At 35.0% G+C, this 22,246-nt stretch overlaps 1 protein-coding gene across 3 annotated transcripts in view; it reads right to left on the bottom strand.

The window, feature by feature from the left end:
• LOC143256857 (transforming growth factor-beta-induced protein ig-h3-like) overlaps positions 1-22,045 on the bottom strand; it is a 45,368-nt gene extending 23,323 nt beyond the window's left edge. For all 3 annotated transcript variants that reach the window (XM_076514654.1, XM_076514644.1, XM_076514658.1), the window contains exons 1-3: positions 21,454-22,045; positions 17,683-17,882; positions 6,723-6,912 (exon numbers count right to left, since the gene is read on the bottom strand). In XM_076514654.1, the coding sequence (XP_076370769.1) occupies positions 6,723-6,912; positions 17,683-17,882; positions 21,454-21,826 (763 nt within the window). In that variant the 5' untranslated portion in view covers positions 21,827-22,045. The remainder of the gene's footprint in view (positions 1-6,722; positions 6,913-17,682; positions 17,883-21,453) is intronic.
• Positions 22,046-22,246: the final 201 nt, after the last annotated feature.

Here is a 22,246-nt window from a genome sequence, read left to right as displayed (position 1 = left end):
GAAAATATATTTTCAATAGTTACTTACACTCACTCACATAAATAGTTATTATTTTTCAATGCTACCCTTTATTATTTAAAAAAAATATTTTGCATGCCACAAGCCTTAAGCTCCCACATACCCTACAATCAAAATGGTTTCACTGCATCTCATATATTTATCATCAAATAACAGCCCATCACCAACAGGAGTTGACACAACCTCCTAATATAAATCTCTCCATTCAATTTTACCAAACTATTACTTTGAGTTTTCATAGCAAATAGAAGCATCAGTTTTCAGTGACAAGGAAAGTCAGTATTATAGAAGGTAAGTGCCTATTAGAAACACAATTTCAGTATAAAAAATTATAAATTCCAAAGAAAACCCTAAAATGGGGGATCTTCACAGTAGAGGACAATATATGGGAAACTACACCACTTCTATACCAAGTATATTTCCTACCCCTGGAAAGAGGTGATGCAGACCTGTGTTGAATAGGAATCAAAACCACCTGATACCTGAACTGCAATCCCTTAAATGACAGTAACATTGGTGAGAGTAAAAAGGATATGCCCCAATGTGTAAAGTGGCTAGGGTGCAACAGACCACAAATGGCAAGTCAACCACATATAAAAACCCAACCAAAAGAAACTTGGCATCCATGCAGGGATAGAATGAGGATCATACCAGTCAGTCAGTCAACTACAATCCAAAATTCAGCTACCAGAAGTATGTGGGGGTAGAAAAGAGGATCATACCATCTGTAAACTGACTACAATTCAAAACCCAGCCACTAGGAGCCCACATCTATGTGGGGGTAGAAAAGAGAATCGTGCTGGTAGTAGGTTAACTACAATTCATAACTTGCCTATATGGTAAGGATAGAAAAGAGGATTATACCATCTTCACCTCAGTTGCAGCAGACTGGAGGACTATATCATACCCACTAATATGTGAACATGGAACATGATATGAAAATGAGCAAATTTTTTACCAATCTGGGAATCCAACATCTGAATGATTGGAATAATTTATAATGTATTGTGAAAAAGCCCACTAAAAACTAATCACACAGAAACCATGCCCAGTGCAGTAACATCCTCAGTGTAGTAAAATCTCCAAGTGATAGTGGAAGAAAAAGAACCATAGTAATTCTTGAAAGTTTATTCACTGCAATCCACAACACAGCAGCAGTGAACATAAATCCAACTGAGTGAGGAAACATACACATGCAATACATGTGTAAGGCTTATGCTGATTGGTCCAACTGTGAACCCAATACTTAGCTACTGGGAACTAACATCCATGTAGGATCCCAATCAAGTGGATAATTTGCAAATTTGATGGCTCACTCCAAAGTTACAATATTCCTTTGAATAGATCTGTTCAGAGGTGGAGCACCATGCTTTAAATCTGTAAGACATATCACCTACACCAATAAAACACTGCCACCCTTCTCTCAACTGAATGTATTCACAACGGCTCGTACTGTATATCACTATCACACTCAGGATGATGCACTTGCAGTACTCCACCCCAGCAGCTTGGAGTTAGAAAATGCAAGGATTCCCATACTTCACTGGAAAAAAAAGGTGAGAAAAAATGTGGTAGAAAGTCCAGACGAACATCAACACAAGAGACAATGCAAGAGAGGACCATGTAAAGTCTATTTTGAAAAGCAAACTACTCTTGATTTATTCAGTCTGAGGAATTACAGGGATTGGCAGTTATTCTCTTTGGCTTTACCCATTAGGTCGACAGGTGACTATGATCCCGAACTGGCATATTAATAAAGCAAACATACACTGTTGGTCAAAATCTTAAGGCCAAGGAACATAAAGAAAAAAGATATGCATTTTGCATTGTTAGACTCAACCACTTATTTGAGTAGAGCTTCGAAAGATGAAAATAAGAAAAGGGAAAATAAAAATAAACTTTTCAGCATTTAATAGGGAAAATGCGAACACTATGACACTAGCCTAAATACTAGCTGGTCAAAAGTTTAAGACCATACTGAAATGAAGCGTTAATCGGTAAGCACGTAACTAAATTTAGTCATTTGTGTTCAAGCATTAGTGTTGTCAACATCTCCCAATGATATCTCCTGTGTTACATTGGGTAAAAATATGGCAAAGGCTAAAAAGCTGACAGAGTTTGAACATGGCAGAATTGTCGAGCTGCAAAAGCAAGGTCTCTCTCAACATGCCATCACTGGTGAGATTGGGCATAGTAAAACTGCTGTTGCAAATCTCTTAAAAGACGCTGAGGGCTACAGAACGAGAATTTCAAGTGGTTGGTCCAAGAAAAGTTTGCCAGCATTGAGCAAGAGGATTCGATGGGTTGTCTAGCAAGACACCAGCCAATCGTCAAACCAAATTAAGGCCCTTACGGACGCAGAATGCAACTCAAGAACAATAAGATGACATCTACAAGACAAAGGCTTTAAAAATCATAAACGTCTTCAAAGGCCATGCTTCCTTCCACACCACAAAACAGCTCAGTTAGACTTTGCTGAGAAGCACCAAACATGGAACGTGGAAAAGTGGAGGAAGGTTTTGTTCTCTGATGAGAAAAAATTAAACCTGGATGGTCCAGATGGCTTCCAACGTTGCTGGTACGATAAGGATATCCACTGGAGACATTTTCTACACGTTACAGTGGAGGAGGTTACATCATGATCTGGGGTGCTTTTTCTTTCCATGGAACAATGGAGCTTCAGGTTATACAGGGGCATCAAACAGCAGCTGGCTACACTGGCATGTTGGAGAGAGCATCTTTATTGACTGAAGGCTCTTGCTTGTGTGGAAATGACTGGATCTTTCAGCAGAACAACACTACAATTCGCAATGCCTGCAGAACAAAGGACTTTTTCATGGTGAATAACGAGATTCTTTTGGACCATCCAGCGTGTTCGTCTGAACTGAACCCCATTGAATATGTTTGGGGGTGGATGTCAATTCCAAACAGTGCATGATCTTCTTGAAGCCAGCCTTCTGCAAATGCTTATATTGACCATGCCAAAGAGAATGTTTGCAGTTATTTGCAATGATGGCTGTGCAACTCACTACTGAGACCTCTTGTTGGACATTTCCTACCCTGTTTAGGACTTCTTATTGATATGGTCTTAAACTTTTGACCAGCTAGTATTTAGGCTAATTGCATAGTGTTCACATTTTCCCTATTAAATGCTAAATTTTTTTCCCCCTTTTCTTATTTTCATCTTTTGAAGCTCTGCTCAAATAAGTAGCTGTATCTAACAATGTAAAATGCATATTTTTTCTTTATGTTTATTAGCCTCAAGATTTTGGCCAGCAGTGTATATCATAAGAAAAACAAAATAATGAAGACTTTAAGGAGCCCTCCACCTCAAAAGTGTGCATTTAGTGGCAATGAAAATTATAAATGTTATATCATTGTAGCCTGATAGCATAGACTTAAATATACCTGGAGAGGCACCACTTGCCACAGAATGGTGGATGGAAACTGACAAGGAAGAAACAGTGATATGATTCAGATAGTGCGAAATAAACGTGGTGTGGTCTACATGTCCAACTGAATAAGTTCCTCCAAAGGATGAAGAAATGAGATAAAGGAAAATATAAAGTACTTGATCTTGAGAGAAAAGACCTGGAACAAGTTAAGGCAACAGTTGCCATAGTATAAAGAGGCAGGAATGGGCACTATGAAAGGAAGCCATGCAGGCAATATAACAACACAAGAACACATATGGGACATCATAGTCTATCTGGATCAGACCTGGAATATAAGTGGGAAGGAAGTAAAATTGCAGAGGAGTAATTACCTTCACAAGCTGCTAAGTTTAGAAATGAAAGATCAATCCTGATAAAGGAGAATATATGTGAAATGATATAGGTTATGTAAAACATTAATGTCTGACCGACAACATCCACAGGCCAAGAGGAGAAAGAAATAAGTCTTAAGGAATATGTGAAGTCAACAAGTACAGAGATTCAAATGGAGTTAAAGCAAGGTAGTGAAAAACCACATTGACATCCCAATCAGGAAGAACAGCATGCAAAGGAGGATGACAAATCTGGAAGAAATGCAACATTAATAAGAAAGTAAGATAGGTAAAAACTGTTTTAATGGTAACAGGAAAATCAAAAGGTGTGGGATAATAACTCATAATAGAGGAGACTGAAGTCACCTGATCAAATAGTCAAGTGAGGAAATCTGTATGAAATGGAACAGTGGGTCGAGCAGGAAGAAAACCTTCAAACCAAAACCAACAGCAAAAAACATTCCTCTTACACTGATAAATACCCAGTGATGAATGTAGATGGAACAATCTGGACTTACTAAGGACCAGATAAAAAATCAGGCTTGAAGACAGAGGGTATTAAGAGCTGGATGAAATGAAGGTGACGAAAGTTGATGTACAAGGGCTAGAGTAAAATTGAGAGATAATTAATAGTAGGGTAGATTGGACCTGTAGCAGATGTATAAATCACAATCATGCCAGCCAATTAAAAGCAATCAGAAGCACATGATACAGAGAGTCATGGATGATTAAAATTACCTTGGGAAAAAGATGGATGACAAGATATGAATAAATGTATTTGTTGGTTCAATCCTGTCTGAACACACCACAGTCAATACAAGTAAATGAGGAACTAGAGTCCAAAATAGATGCAACTTAGTACTGAATGATGCAGCAAACACAACCAGGTTAGGAGTACCGAAACAAAGGTACAATCCCAGAAGACAAGAAGAACTCCCTGAGGTAGGTACAGTAAAGGTCGAGAAGTAGCAAAAGAAGAAACAATAATAAGGAATTGACTAGGGTCTGACTGAGACAATCAACTGTTGTCTCATCGATTTTACATAGGATTCCAAAGTCTCAGGAATATTTCTGAAAACAGACCATTGGAAAAGAAGTAGATAGTGGCCAAACACCACAGGAGAGCTTATATGGTAAGACAAAGGTGAATAAAAACTGGGTATGGATATGGGATGAACAGACAAAATCAATTTTAACTGTTGAGAATAAATAAATGGAAATTCATTCTGATGGTTAGTTAAATGAAACTGATCTGAAGCTTGTGAAAAGCAAGACATTTTAGTACTCTCATGCATATGTAATACAAAATGCTCAGCATGAACCTTAATATCCAGGGAATGGGTAAACAAAATACTGATGGGGGGTGAAGAGATAATGTAATGAGGAAGGAAGGGGATTATAAGAAATTAGGGAAATAGATAAAACATAATATACCTGAGCAGTCATGTCCAAATTGTTGTATTAGGCCTATCATAGAAAGACATGACAAAATCAGGTGGAGGAAAAGGTGGTCAAATTCAGCATGTTCAGAAGGAAGATGAGCAATACTGGGAGAAATAAATTAATACATATAAAACAATCAATCTCTCATGATGGATGGGAGCCGATAATTCCATAACTGAGTTAACCCCAACAAAGATTCCAAATACCCTCTGTAAGCAAGGTGCCCTTGATATCAAAAATCATAATAATTCACTTTGTTTATTTTACTTTCAACAACTGAAACAGAAACCCACAGGAAATAAAGCGACATAACCACTATTTGTCCTTAGACTGTGATACCATAATATGATATTCCTGAGAGCAACAAAGCACATACACAGAAATAAGCCAACTTAACCCATTTCTTTTGGCTATAATGTGGAATTTATCAGTTTATGTATTCTACAGTTTACAACAAAACTTTCCCACAGTAATAAAATTGCACTTTTAACCTGTGAGAATGTTTATAACAGTATATGGTTTGGAGTTAATTCAATAAACCCTGCAGGTATTTGGATACGAGTCATCCTTCTGAAATGTTTGGAATTTAGTGGTACACTGTACAGACACAAAATATTTGTGTACATAACTATAAAATCATACTTCACTTTCAGCAAACTTGTTTGTGTACCAATAAATACTAGTTATTCACAAAGGCTTACATTTTAGTAATTTTCATAAAAAACACAGAAGAATAAAAAAATAAAAACAATGAAAAATGTTAAGTACTTGCAGTATTATAAGTAATGGTAAATTTATTTCATAACATTTTGGAAATAACTCAAACTTCATGACATACACAGCTTAATCAGCTTGCAGCAAAATGGTTAACTTTCCACTTTATTAAGTATCCATATAGAGAATAAAGAGAATGCCTTTAATAAAGAATTATGAAGTGTTCTTTATTGCAATATTTATTTTATTAGAAATTGTAGAAAAAAAGAGACTGAAAAGGTCTTTCCCTAATGGAACATAACCCATTTTTCAAGATAATTATTAATTGATGTTCTACAGTACTTGTAATAACTAGAGATGGTTTTGGTAAAACAATTTAAGCTCTACAGAAGTAACTAAGTACCTCACGTTGCATTCTCCATAAGATAAGAAATGGTCCAGTACTGATCTTGTCTATCATTATGTTGAATACAATAAGATACACGTTGGCATGAAGTGGTCTAAATGGATTACTACTGAGAAAATGAAATCAACTAAGAGGTTGCAACAAGCATCAAACCACAGACAGTAAAGTGAGCAAACATGGAAATGAGTGATCTTTAAAGATAAACAAGTTAATTATTTAGAAATAACCAATAATTTGTTCACACACTAAGCACCAAATAATCATTTTATATAATTTCAAACTCAAGTTTGGAGCAATACTGTGTAATATAATAGAGATTTTAAGAAAAAAAAAAGAGTTATGAATAGTTTGTATATAAATAAATATGTTACCTACCATCCAAGATGGAATATAAGCCACTCACATTTATGGCCTTACTTAAGATGGAGTAAGATGGACACCTGTTAATCTCCAGTACAGCACTTCCAATGTACACAGAACAAATGACATCTTTGATAACATGGAGAGCTCCATTTGAAGCCATGTTGTTTGGTTTTATGATACGTCTGCCAGAAGCAGTAAGTACCTGTTAGAAGGTGCAACAGAAATATTCTTAACACCATGCAATATTAACTCAAACTGAATTTTAATAAAATATCAATTATTATACATACCTGATGTTTGAAAAACAAGTAACTGAAGAACTAACCATTTTAACTTTACAGAGTTAATTGTTAAGTTACTTTTTCATATCTTCTTTCTTTTCAAATCAGTTTTGCTATAGATGTATTGTTATAAACTGAAGACAAAAATAGATGGAGCAAAATACCTTGGTCCATGATGTACTGAACAGGCATAAAGATATTGTGTAACCAGTATACTGTTGTTTCATTTAAAAAATAGTTTAATTTCTAATTATTTTCTGAAACAAATAATTAAATTTGTTTTCAATTGTCTTCACAATATTTTATTTGGTATTAACAGTTTAATACCAACACTTACACTAACCACACAGTGCAAACTTTACATTAATGCTTACCCCCACCTTGTAAATTTAAAACTTGTATGTTTCATTGAAAGGTATATGTGTAAAACTATCAGTCTCCTTGTAGAAAATATTTTGAAATGAATTAGATAGAGAGAGATGCAAAAAATATCAAAAGACTATATTTTTTACTTATTTTACATTACTTATGAAAAAAACAGTAATGACTAGTGATGTTTTTCTTAAAAGATGAAAACAAGGATTTGACATATGTTGCAAAACTGAAGTCAGCTTTTGAACAGTTAGCAGAATGTTTAACAAACCATAAGATAAATTTAAAACAAAAATTCAATATCTAATAAATAAAATGCATCCAAAGAATTTTCTATGAAAACATCACGTGAGAACTTTGCAGAAATAAAAGAAATTGCAAAGGGTTAGAAAATAATTAAATACATGTATAATAATCCCACTATAACTGTATTGTAAGACTCATACTGATATTTATACATTTTGTTTTAGTATAAAAATATTTGGAGAAATTTTATTATTTTCATTTCCAGTTATTGTTAGTATACTATAATAGAAATTCCATTATAAATGTGTTTATCAACATCCTATCCTGTAATACAACAGTAGTATGGTTGTAATATCACAAAATGCACATACTTTTAATTCTGCTCTATTTATACTGTGGAATCAATATGTATAAGAATCACCTGAAGTGCATACATCTTCATTACAAAATCAGTTCAGTATAAGAAGCCACAACACAATCGCATCAAATAACCTAAGACTTAAAAAAGCAAAAACATTTACAACATCACTGACCAAAGTGGACTCCAAAAGTATATGTACAAAACTTGGTAATGCCAAACTACCTACAATAACTCATGCAAGAGAAGATCATACAATAACATGGTATAATACTCAAATAATATCATGCAAATCACATGCACATGGAGAAAAAATACATAAGAAGTCTTTAACATCCATTGAACTGATGACCCCTCACTTAATCTACCACAGAAGCCAGCAAAACTTAACATTCTAGAAACATTCAAATATCTACTTGATTTAAGTTCTAAGAATATGGCAAATTAACAACTGAAACAAAGATAAAATCTTAATCAGTATCTAATTAAACCCAATTAATAAATAAAAAATTTGTTAATAGTACGTAATTAAACTTGTATGATCCTACAAGCTAATACCAATGACACTTATATAAGTTTGCCACAGTCTTACTGCAATTGCTTTACAATAGCTATTTCATAACCTATGCAGAGAATGGTAAATGGTTTAAAATTTGCAAAGCTTGATACTAATAGTTTACTATCAAAATTGCTTTGGAGATTCATTTTTACAAGGTTTAATTCCATACACTCAGTTTCTGGATGTTGTAAAATTTGGCTCACATAACTGATACACTGCAGAAAGTTAAGGTCAGTACTAAAAGTGACATTTTGTGGATGACACAAGATTTATTAATCAGATACACAAATCAATCTGCAATAAATAATTAAGAAAAAGAAGCAAATATTTGTGTTCTTGACAGAAAGAAATAAAAAAGGAAGAGTGTTCTATACCTTGTGAATCAGACCACCAATCAGTGAAACAAATCACCATTAATCTTGCACTCGTCATATATGTAAACCTATGTGAACAGGACAATACAGTCATTATAACTAAAATAAGATACAAAATAATGATTTTTTTTCTACCAAAAACATTGACGTTTTCCATAATATCCTCATCTGTGGTGGAATCCTGCCTGCCGCATGGCACAGAAAGCTCAAAAATGGGCCTGAAATACTTTATGTAGGTATCCCACACTCTCACTGGCAGTCAACTTCAAGTGAGCAATATGAAGAAAAGCTTTTCCAAATAAAACCCTATATTGGACTTGGCTATCTTGCTCCAGTAAGGATTGGAAAGAGGAAGTCATTCTAACTAGACTACGCATTGGTCACAGTTTTTAACTCATCGTTCTCTTTTATCTGGGACTGATGTACCAATTTTACTTTCTTGCCGTCGTTATGACTCTCAACAACGGCACCATTTCAAACATGTTCTGTTCCAAGGTTTATCCATAACGTTAGAAAATGTTATTACTGATGGTGAGACTGTCCACCTTGGAAACATGTTTAGTTTTTTAAAGGCCATTAATCTTTTTAATGCCATTTCAGTTTTTAATTTATACATTAGACCTTTTCTAATGTGATTCCCTTTTAAAAATCAAAGTCCATCTAGTTTGATTTGAAATTATAACATGGCCGTAACATCCAATAACTCAAAATCAGGAATGGAGGCCAACTTCAGGTGATTAACACTGCTGTTTAAACTACCCGTTAAATATTCTGGTGAGTCATAATTAAACATTTACTTCAAGTTTTTAAAAACTTATTACTTTACTTTCTGAAAATAGCCATAGTCAAATAACTCAGAACAGGGACTGAAAGGCCAACTTCAGGTGACTGATGATGATTTGTAAACCCAGCTATTAGTCTTCCCAATTGATTTGATTGATTGATTTAGTGTTTTATGGCACAAAGCAGCGAGGCTATCTGCACCAGACATTCGGTAAAAATGTAAAAAAAACAAAAATAAATATATGTAGTAATAGACATAAATGGAAATGAAGGTAAAACAAAAAAGTATAAAATCAATGTTGACACCTAGTCTACAATGTTAAGATAGAAGGCAGAGTATAAGAAGTTGTAAGGTATTTGCAAGGTATTTAAGGTATGTATCTCTAGCAAAAAGGTAATGATCATAACCCGCCAGGAAGACTAACAGGTAAGTTCAAGAACCACTGTCAATCACCTGAAGTTGGTCTTTCCAGTCCTGGTTCCGGGTTATGTGTCATAGCAACCAGTATCAAAATGTAAAAGAATAGAAGTTTTAAAAGATACATAGCAAAATTGTAACAATGAGTAGCCAAATGTCCAGTAACAAGATATAGTCAAGTAAATGGAGTAGAATTTGTAAAAGTAAATGAAGGTAAAAACAAAACAGCAATTAAAACAGAAAATGGTGTAAAAACCAATGTTGATATCCAGTCAACAAAGTTGTAAAATAACTACCTCTAGCAGAATGGTAATGATCATAACCCGCCAGGAAGACTAACAGGTAAGTATGAAAACCACCGTCAGTCACCTGAAGTTGGTCTTTCCAGCCCTGGTTCCGGATTATGAGTCAATATGGCCAGTACTAAAACATTAAGTAGTAGAGTGTGAAATGATATGCAGCAAAAGTATAATAACAACTCGCCAGGATAGTTCAAACAGTAGCGTTAGTCACCTGAAGTTGGCCTTTCCAGTCCTGGTGTCGAGTTATTTAATGTTCTGGCCATTGTCCAATGTCAAATTGAAGGAGAGATTAAAACTGTAAAAAGGAACCACAATTAAAAGGTGTAATGAATAAATATCCAACACTTAAATGAGATTAAAAAGGTTAATGGCCATTAAAAAATTAAAAATATTATCAAGGTGGACAGAGTCACCATCACCAATAACTCTGTCCAATGTTACAGACTGACCCTGGCAAAAAATATGTTTAAAATATTGCCGTCGTTGAGAATTGTAACGATGGCAAGAAAGTAAAACGTGGCTGATAGTGATTTGAGTGTTACACAAACTACACATTGGTGCATCAGTTCCAGATAAAAGAAAATGATGAGTTAAAAAACTGTGACCAATGCGTAGCCTAGTGAGAACAACTTCCTCCTTCTGAACTTTACAGAAGCTAGTTGGCCAAAGTCCAATTTTGGGTTTGATTTGAAAATGTTTGTTGTCACGTTGCTCACTCCAAGTGGACTGCCAGCTGGCACAGAGCCGAGCCTTGAAGACAACACCTTAGTCCATGTATGGAATAGGCATAGGAGTGATGGTGCTGAAGCAGAGATATTTAGCTGCCATGTCTACAAGCTCGTTCCCGTGAATACCAACATGGCCTGGTATCCAGAAAAACTGGATTGAAGTAGCTGCTAATGAGAAATGGGCCAGTTGGTTTCAAATATCAGTGAGAATAGGATATGAGCTAACGTGTAGCAATTCCAAGGCAAGTATAGAACTAAGCGAATCAGCATAAATAGTGCAGTTGGATTACTGCTCAACTGCAATATGATACAGGGCAAGAGGTATGGCATACAGTTCAGCAGTGAACACAGAAACTGTAGAAGGGATTCTGCGCGCAACTACTGACCCATAGCAAACCATAGCAGAGCCCACTGAATTACCTGATTTGGGACCATCTGTATAAATGGGAACTGAATGATTGTTTGAAAGATATTCACTGAATAAAAAACGGTACTTCCAATCTGGAGTATCTGCCTTTTTTAGGTGACTGAAAGAAAGGTCACATTTGGGGGCTGTAATAAGCCATTGTGGGATGGGCCGACCTGTGTAATCTGTAATGTTATCCAAGGACAGACCCAATTCATCCAATTGTGCCCGGATGCGAAGGCCAAACGAAGCAATGACAGATCGTCTGTTCTGAAAAAGTACTGCCCACCAAGGAAGGAAAACGCATTTTCAGATGGGATGCTTTGGTAAGGAATGAAGTTTCGAAGTATATTGTAAAGATAGTTGCAAACGGCGAAGGTGTAGAGAAGGTTCATGAGATTCAATGTATAAACTTTGAACTGGAGAGGTACGGAAAGCCGGAGTGATGAATGGGGTCCAGCATCTTTAAGGCTGAGGGTCTGGCAGAGCCATAGACCATTGATCCATAATCGAGTTTCGATCTAATAAGAGCATGATATACCTTTAACATTGAACAGCAATCTGCCCCCCAACTGGTAGAAGAGAAAACACGGAGGATGTTCAGTGCTCTTGTGCATTTGACGAAGCTGCTTTAAGTGTGGTATAAAGGTCAGTTTACGATCAAAGATAAGCCCCAAGAACTTGGTCTGCGGGAAAACTGGCAGCAAAACTTCACCGATATGAAGTTCAGGATCAGGGTGAATACCCCATCGACGACAAAAGTGCATGCATACAGTTTTGGAGAGAGAGAAATTAAAGCCGTTCTCCAGAGTCCACTTCCATACACAATTGAGGGCGGTTTGTAGTTGCCGCTCAATATATCTCATGTTTGACGACTGGCATGAGATGTGAAAGTCGTCGACATACAGCCCATTCGCAACAGTGAGAGGGAGTTGTTCAGTGATGGCATTTATCTTTATACTGAAGAGTGTAACACTCAATACACAGCCTTGAGGGACCCAAACTTCCTATACAAAAGAATGGGAAAGTGTCGAACCCACACGAACTTGGAATCTCCTGTCCATTAAAAAATGTTTATTAAACATGGGTAGATGGCCACGTAACCCATATGTATGGAGGTCTCGCAAAACGCCATACCTCTATGTTGTGTCGTAAGCCTTCTCTATGTCAAAGAATATTGATACAAGATGTTGGCGGTTGAGAAAGGCTTCTCTGATAGATGTTTCAAGACGAATTAGGTGGTCTGTGGTGGAGTGCTGTTGACGGAACCCACACTGGGTGGGCGAGAGGAGGTTGTTTGATTCAAGGAACCAAACAAGACGAGCATTAACCATCCTTTCTAATGTCTTACAGAGACAGCTCATCAAAGCAACTGGATGGTGGTTTGAAGGAATCTTGGGATTCTTCCCAGACTTAGAGAAAGGTAGGACAACAGCTTGACACAAGGCATCAGGAAAAACGTTCTCCTGCCAGATTTGGTTTAAAACAATCAGAAGAATAGCAAGAGAGGCAGAAGATACATTGCGCAGCATTTCATAGTGTAGATCATTAGGTCCGACCATTGTACTCTCAAACCTATAAAGGGCCATTTTGAATTCCATCAGTATAAAGCAATGAACACAGTCATAGAGACAATCAGCTCAAAAGGTAATCGCTCTGCCCAACTCTTCATGGCTAAGAAGGTAGAAGAAGAAGCAGAAGGGCTAGATATCCAGCAAAAGCTTTCATCAAGAGGATCAGCGATGGTCTTGGTATAAGCTACTTTCTTGCAAGAGAGCAAGGTCGAGAGAGAGATGGAATTATATTGCCCACTGACTTTTCAAATTGATGAACTGCTAGAGTGTGAGACACCTACAAAAAGTATCCCAGGCCCATTTTTTATTTTTCTGTGTCACGTGGCAAGTATGATTCCGCCACAGACGAGGATATTGTGGAAAACATGTCAAGGTTTTAGGAATACATTGAGCAGCTGCCTGTATAACACAGTCATCTATTGATGGCTTAAAGACAATGGCAGGATCAAGTTCTGTGAGAGCAATGAAAGAAGACTAGTTTGCTTCATCCAGACTCTACCAAGGTATGCAGGTCAGGTGGCAATTGACCACAACCAGTCTGTCTCAAAATAATAGGAAAATTATCACTGCCTCATGATTATTATCAACCCTCCATGGAAAGTGTGAGAACAGTGAAGTGGAGCAAACTGAGAGATGAATAGCAGTAAAACATAGACTAGGTGCATGAAAATAAATACAAAAACCACTACTGCAAAGAGAATGGTTGTGATCAGAGAGCATACACTCTACAAAGCAACCCCTACCATCAATATCAGTACTTCCTCAGAGGGGATGATGTCCATTAATGTCTCCCAGAATTAAAATGGGAGATAGCAACTTTTCAATGAGAGCATCAAGGTCTGACTGATCATAGGACTTTCCAGGCAACAGGTAGAGAGAACAAACAGTGATGGTACGACCCAAGGAAGCACTGGTGGCTGTGGTCCCCAAGGGTGTGTTGAGTTGGCAAGTCAGGATGGGCACATGCTGATCAACCGGCAGTGCCACCCCTCCACATACTTGTCCATCACACAGCCTGTCATTTCCGTACAAAAACTGCTGAAAAATGACTGTATTGGCATGTTTCAGAAATGTTTCCTGTAAAGAAAGACATACAGGATGGTAGGAAGCAATCAGTGCTTTGATGTCATCCAGAATAGAATGTAAACCTCGACAGTTCCATTGTATCAAGATAGCTATTTTTATTTATGTGTAGGCAAATTGGGTGGAGAGCCATTCTGTTTACAACATCTTTTTTTCTTTATTGTCTTTATTTGAGGGAGGTCTGTTGACCTCCATGGATCCTGCCCTGGGTCAATTGGGCAGGTCTTTGCTGTTGGAAGAGGATTCCAGAGACTGAGGACGTGAATGAATAATCATTTTGCATCTTGGGGTGGGAGAAGATGTACCTGAGGAAATGCCTGTACCCAGAACCAAAGGAAGTGGATCTTGGGGTTTGCTGGAATGTATGTTAGGAACAGAGAGGGGTGTTGAAGTTGATTCATCAACATTTTACCAATGGAGGTCAAAAGATTTTTCATTTGTTTGGAGAAAGATTCTTTGGAAGGTACAGAGAGATCTGTCTGCACTCCGACTGTAATTATAGAACAAAGTGCAGCAGCATACATCCGAGATGAGGTGGTGGACAGCAATTTTCGAGCCTCAGGATAAGTAATGTTATCAATCATTTTCAAATGCTGCAGCTCTTTTTCTTCCAACCATTTAGGGCAAGAACGAAAGTAGGACGGGTGAAAGCCATTGTAATTGATGCAATGAGGGTCTGTTTCATACTTGTAGGCATCATGGTCCTTGCCACTGCAACGAGCACACTTCAAGGAACCACAACATGATGCCTTGGAGCGACCAAACCTCCGACACTGGAAACATCTGATAGGGTTTGGAATGTATGGCCATACTCTGCAATTAAGATAACCTGCCTTGACAGTAGCAGGTAGACAGTGATGTAAATGTTAGAATGAGGACATTGGTCAGCATCATAATTCCATCTCTGCGAGTGGATATACGCATCACTGCAGAAACTTCTTGGGTGAAGAAACCAGCAAGTATCTCTGACTCTGGGATGTTCTTCAAATCCCTCTCAACAATAACTCCTTGTGATGAATTCAAAGTAGCACGAGACATAACTTTAATACATATATCCCCAATTGCCTTTGAATGCAAGTGTTGAGATGATGTTTTCACCAATTTGTCACCAGAGCAAATGAAAAAAAGAGACACTACAATGCCAAACAAGGACACTGCAGCAACACCAGGGTTTTGTGAGCCCTATACCCAAATACCAGCATCAGGTGTAATGTCAACAATGCCTGTTGAGGACATCTAATACTGGTACTTGGTTGACCCTAGCCCAAGTGGAGCAGCCAACTGACAAGAAGGCCACCCGTCTACAGGAATTCAAGGCCAAAGTGGTGTGTTAGTGTTGGACCCCTCAAATACCAGGATCCTCTCCTCCCCTTCACGAGTCACCATGCACATCAAACATGTGGGTGGGTGTTTAGATCCCAGAGGAGGTAAAATGAAAGAACCTTCCCTGAGAGGTTCCTCACAACATACAAGAATCCACACCCAGGGGAAAATCAGGAGAAACTAGTTTGTATGAGTATTATCCAATAATTTTTCATTACTGTTATATGCCCATACAGGAGTATAAATTATATAAAAAACAAAAACAAAGTTACAGTTGAAATTTATATGCTCTGAGATGTGGAGAAAATAAACTGAAATGATTATTTAAGTGTTTGTATATAAAGTTTCCATGTAAAACATCTTGTAAACTTTAAAATTTTTCACTATACATTTTGGATCCTTTTTATAAACATAATAAATCTTTGGTTTTCTTAACCTTTGCTTGATAAATTAAAAATTTTTCAAAGTCACTGAATGAAGTCATTTGTGTCCCTGAATTATGCTGCACTTTATGAAGTCTGACTCGTATATATACTCTACAGGGTGGCCTGTAAGTCCCTACCCATCCATATGTTATTATGTTATATTCAATTATGCATGTATTATAAATCTGTTTCTTTTTTCCAAAGAAATATGGCCAATGTAAGCCCTTTTACACTTGAAGAGCGTATTGTGACAAGTACGTGGGTACACGAGTGCAAAAATGCTGGTGACACCACACATATACACTGGATAGATAAGATAAATAGATGGGTAGAGACTGACAAGCCACCCTGCACAAGCAATTTTACAATTTCTTAGTCAAATACTTTTTGAAAACTAAGTTGTTTAAAACAACATTGGTCCATGGAAATATTTCACAAATAATGTAAATAGAAAAGTACTTGTAACTATAAAATGCAAATTAGTTAGAAACAAAAGTACTTTAGAGTCACAAACCCTATCTTTGCATTTAAGAGTTTATACCAACTTTAAATCAGTTATTCCATTAAATATTTAACAAAAAAACTATATGTGCTTAAAAAACATGGAATGAAAGTTAATTAACTTTATATCCAAAATAACAATTTATGAAGTTACTATGGGCATAGAGTTCATAAAATAACAATGTTCAATGTGTAAGAATGCAAAATAATTGATTTTACAAATTAAAAGTAATATATAATTAAAAGTTACAGGTAATAAGCAAGGTTAATAAAAAACTTCTTTGCTGTAAGTTCTGTCACTCTAACCAAACATAGGCAAGGTTTTCATGAAAAATAGGCATTTTCTATTAATCTTTACTTGTAAATTAAAATTAATGAATATCATTAATGGCATTAAAGACAGACTTAAGGGATAAATGTGGGGTATATAAAATCACTTTCAGTTGTGGCTTGAATTATATCAGACAAACAAGCAGAAATCTGAAATTTTAAATTAATGACCACAAAATGCCTTTGATAAATGAAAATAATGGTTTTGTCTTGGTGGAACATGTGGCAAACTCTTCATATGCTATTGACTCAACTACATAAGTAGGTTAAACTAACAAATAAATTAAACATGAGGAAATCTCTTGAAATTATTGAGCATAAAATTATTTTGAATAGAGGTTTGGGCCAAGGTGCCATAAGAAGTAATTTTTTTTGTAAGTCTATTCTGTAGATGTATTATATAATATGAAAATTATGCACATGTACAATTATACACAAATTATATACATTTGTTTGCATAACAACAAAATTTCCTATGTTTCTTCTAATCTCCTGAAGATGGAACTTTTTCCACCTGAACATTTGTGTTTAATTGTACAGAGCTTTTAATTGCATATTTTATTTTTAGCTCCTACAATAAATTATTGTGCAATTTTATACATTAAATGTGCTTTCTTATTTTATAATAGTATATCTTTTAAACCACTCTAGTAAGTCCATGCAACTTATTTTTAGTTCTACTCATGTAATAAATGCTGCAGAGTCCATTAAAACCACGAGTGAATTGCATAACCTTGACCAAAGGTACCTAATAAGCTACTTGTACACTATTTATGTAAATAGCTGTAATCAAGAGTTTATACCAGCTTTAAATCAGTTATTCTGTCAATGAGAAAGCAACCAGCCAAACAGGTAGTCAATTTAACAAAATAATCACAGCAAAATGAAAACATTTAAAAGCTAACTAACCTTTCCATTTTTATATATGTTCATTCGTAGCTCTCGTTTTGACAACAGAGTCCACAAAAGCTCATTGTTCTTCAAATCCTTTGACAAATGAACCTTACGTGTTATATGATATTTTAACAGATCTTTAAGTGGAACATTATCACAGTAGCTTGGTCGGTTTGCAAATGCATCGTTAGTTGGAGCAAACAACGTGAAAGGTCCTGGAAAAATGTTAGATGAAAAAAAAGTACATTTTAATTATATTAGCACATCTGTAACGGTAACACCCCTTAGCAATATACAAAACAACTGGAGACAAACTATGACAGTTATTAACAAATCTGCCTTGTGTTTGTGTGTATATAAATAATTTTAAAGAATTAAACTGAGTGATTACAAAGACTACATTTTATCTTGAAAATGAAAACCTTGTCTTGCATTATTTTACATTTCTGTTCATGAGCTATGAAGATAAAATATTTAAATACTGGTTATTATTCTAATTTGTTGTTTTAATCATTACAACACACATTATTACAGCTTATAGACAAAGAATATTTTATCTCTGCCATGTTTTATAGCTCAAAGGCCTCTAATAGAAGAATGACAGTATTCAAAAATACTTACTGGCATATAACTTTCAATAAACACTTAGGTCTATTTATTAGATTCATAACACACAAATTACAATATTTTGACTAGTTACACAAATAACTATAACCAAAGACAAAACAATTCCATTATAAACTTTACTAAATTTATGAGTGTACACATACTTTTAATATCTAAGCATACATATAAGTTGTACATTATATATACATACAGTGAATTAGACTATAAACATACCAAAGAAATTTAAAAGCACACATATGAATGCAATGAATTAGATAATAAAAACATCAAACATATTTGTGCTAAAAAAATTAAGTATATAAATAGTCCAGTTACATCCTTTTTTGTTTATAACAAAGCTACCGAGGCCATCTGCTACTGTCCTAAATTTTGAACAGCTGTCAAGGGAAAAGCAACCAGCCAAAACCATTCACTACCAACCCTTGGGCTGTGCTTTTACTAACAAACAGTGGGATACACCATTACTTTCTAATGCTCCCACAGGTGGGAAGGTTACCATATTTCATGTTAAGTTATGGTTATGTTACCCACAGATAGTGAGGCCAGTGCCCTAAGCATCAGGAAATGATAAGACCAGATACATATATAAAAATAATTTATAAAAATAAAATATTTACAGATGAAAAAACAGCTACAGATACATGCATAGGAATACATTATGGAGATAATACCTACAAGTGAAATAAAAATATTTACCTGTAAATCATTTTAGTAGATTTATATGCAAGATATTAGTATATTTTAAGAGTTGAATGATATCACAATTACATAAGCTAAATCTTCATATCAAAATCCCCTTGGGTTCTGGTAGCCATGCATACATTTGAGCTACTGACCAGAAAGAAGGCAGCAAGTTAGTAGCAACCACTACCATACAGTTTTAAAACTGAATAATATGATTAATTATCACTTTTATAACACTTCCACAACTGAAAAGTTTTAATGTGTTCAACAGCATCAAAATAAAAACAACATGGCAAAATAGTCACTAGACCAGATTTAACCCTTCGCATGCAAAATTCATTTTGTGGCATTTATGAACAGCACATTTGTAATAATTAAAAAAGTTATAAAACCAGAGGCAGTGCTAAACAGAACCTATAATCTCACAAAAATTTGCTTTACCCACCCCAACCATTGCATCCAACATGTTAGCAACTCGTATATTTTAATGGCAAAGCCCTCTCCCCCAGTATCTGTATGATCCACCTCAGCCTCTTACCTGGAAAAGACTAGCACCAGACCTATACAGGACACATGTTTTTGCTAATAATACTACATGTAAACTTCAACTGTTTTAGAGTGAAGGTTCTATCCATGAGTATGGTAAAAAACAGAAAATAATTACACAATACATCTAATGATTAAAATAGTTAAATACAAAATTCATCATTCAGGATTTGGAACTCTAAACAGGAATGAGTGAAACATATACTTTGATGAAAAAACACTAAAAAATAAAAATACTCAAGACTCGCAACTTATAACTGTTCAGGCAAACTCAAACCAAGTAAAACCTAAGACATAGTTGTAACTGCATACATGATGAAAATATCAAAATTAAGTAACAGACTGAACAGCTAATAAGTTTTTTATATTTATATTTAAAGGATGATGTTTTGAGCTAATGCTTTTTGTCAGATGTGAAGCTTACAACCAGAAACAAAAAGTAGTCAAGACAAAACTAGAATTACCAGACTTGTCTCAGGTTTTAGTCATTAGTCAATTTGTTTGGAATTTAAAGTTCATTCTTTATTAACAACAGTGATAAAAACTCAGAGTTCTCAGTACTACATAGACGTTGTGAATCGATGACATCTTTGCACATGCTTTTTAGAATTATTTCATTCTCATTCATAAAAAGGGCTCATACTTTATCTGGTATTGCTGGCTTTGTTAAGACTTCTCTCTATTTTTGTTCTTTCTTACTAAGCAACTTGTATTATGTTTTACAGTCACTTAGTTCAATGAAATAAAAAAAACTTGACCACAAAATGGACATTTTTCAATGCTTGGTTGTAAGCTGCACAATTTGATGAACACTAGCCTAAAACATCATCATTCTTTAAATAAAAATATTTTTAAAAACTTAGTAATTGTTCAACCTATTATTTTAAAACCTATCTGAGAGCAACCACAACAAACTGTTTAGAATGGGAAGTATTTTAATCATGCATGAAACTGCATGAAAATCTGAGTTGAAGAAACCTGTGACTTTTTCTTGTGGAAAAGCAATTTTTGTAATTAGTAAATCTTTCAATTGATACAACAGTTCTATGTTCACTGTTATGACAATTTAATACTCTCTTAGATTTAATGATGATATATATATCCAATTTGTAGTTGCTAATAATCTTGTACAACTGAATGTAAATATGGGGTAAAGAGGGTAATCAAAATCTTACAAGTGGTAAAACAGCTAACATCAGGTAGTGTGTTAGGGAGTGTTTATCATAATTAGAATAAAGCATGATTTTTAATTCTCTGTACAGTGAGAAACTATGCTCTTGAAGCTACACAATTTCCTGATGAAATTAAAGAAATTTTCAGTATAAAAACTAGCAAAGATTAAGTATTAATCAATCAAAAATCAACAAGAGCTACTTTTCTCTCTTTTTTTCTGTTTGAGCATGATGAGACAGCTAATATGAATCTGATTATGAGCATGTCCTATATATCTGATAAAGTGCAATTTAACATCATCACAATGTTATTTAAGCTCTAACAAGATTAATACTAATAGTTTTGGCAATGCCAACAGTATGAAAACACTACTAAATATAATCACAAAACTGTACTGTTTAACACATCTTAAGTTCATTTGATTTAGCATTTTTGGTTTTAAATGTTTGTTTTCACATTAGGAATTTCCTGTTTGTACTTCTGTACACTTAGGTCAAAAGTTTCTGAATATTGGTTTAACCACAAGCTTGAAAAATTTGAAGCTTTGCTTCCTTGAAACAAGATTCTAATTAAGTGTAACACTTTTCATTTAATACTACTAATAATATTGCTTCAAATTTCAATGCTAAAAGTTAAAGGTAATTTTTTAAAATATTCATTTTATATCGCTTACACTCTTAGTCTATCAATATTAGTACTGTCTTTGCCTCTGTTGAAATAAATGAAATATTAATGAATAACAAACTGGTATCGTACCTTCGTGGTCCAAAGTGTTGTCTAATTTTGTCTTTTCAAGAAGATCCACCAGTACTGTTAAGTTTAGTTTTTTGGCAAGTTCTACCAAATTTGTTCGTTTGCCAAATCCTGTTGGAAGGTTACGTCTTGGGTTTGTAGCTTCATTTTTATTATCATAAAATATAGAATAATCTTGTTTTCCACCAGAGTTGAACTTGAAATAAGGAAGCCAATTTGATGATAATGTTCGTGCATTAGGCACAACATTCAACTTAAACGTGAATCTATTGTGAGTTGGAAAAGTAATCAAACAGCGGCCCGTAATCACAAAAAATACCACCAGGCCTAGGACCATACACAGGCTAGATAAATGATACATTAGAGGTTTGGTCATTATCCTGATAAAAACTTAGAGCACTTATAGATATGAAACAACAAAAAGTCGAGTTCAAACTATACTGCAAAATAATCAAAGTGCAAATTCAATTAAAAACCTAGATATTTTTTTAGTATTGGTAGTAAAATCTAACAATAACGCCTAAGCTTTCTAACACAACCTTCTTAAACATCTACTTCAGACTTTTTAAAGGCAGGAAACGTAACGTCAGGTTATGTTGTTTGTTTGACTTTCTCGTACGATTACGAAATATTGTTGTTTTTCCAATTCAAAATATCAAATAAATGGCAATGCCACAATTTAAAATACATCCCACTGAATTAGTGGTACTCTTACGATTTATCTATAAAAATAAATATTATAATACATAGTTATACAGTATTAATATATGTTCATATTATTAGCAAATAATGTTGT

This window comes from Tachypleus tridentatus, chromosome 1 (assembly GCF_004210375.1).
Source record: "Tachypleus tridentatus isolate NWPU-2018 chromosome 1, ASM421037v1, whole genome shotgun sequence".
Lineage (NCBI taxonomy): Eukaryota > Metazoa > Arthropoda > Merostomata > Xiphosura > Limulidae > Tachypleus > Tachypleus tridentatus.
Note: the sequence above shows the minus strand (reverse complement) of the source record. Positions and strands in the feature narration are given on the sequence as shown.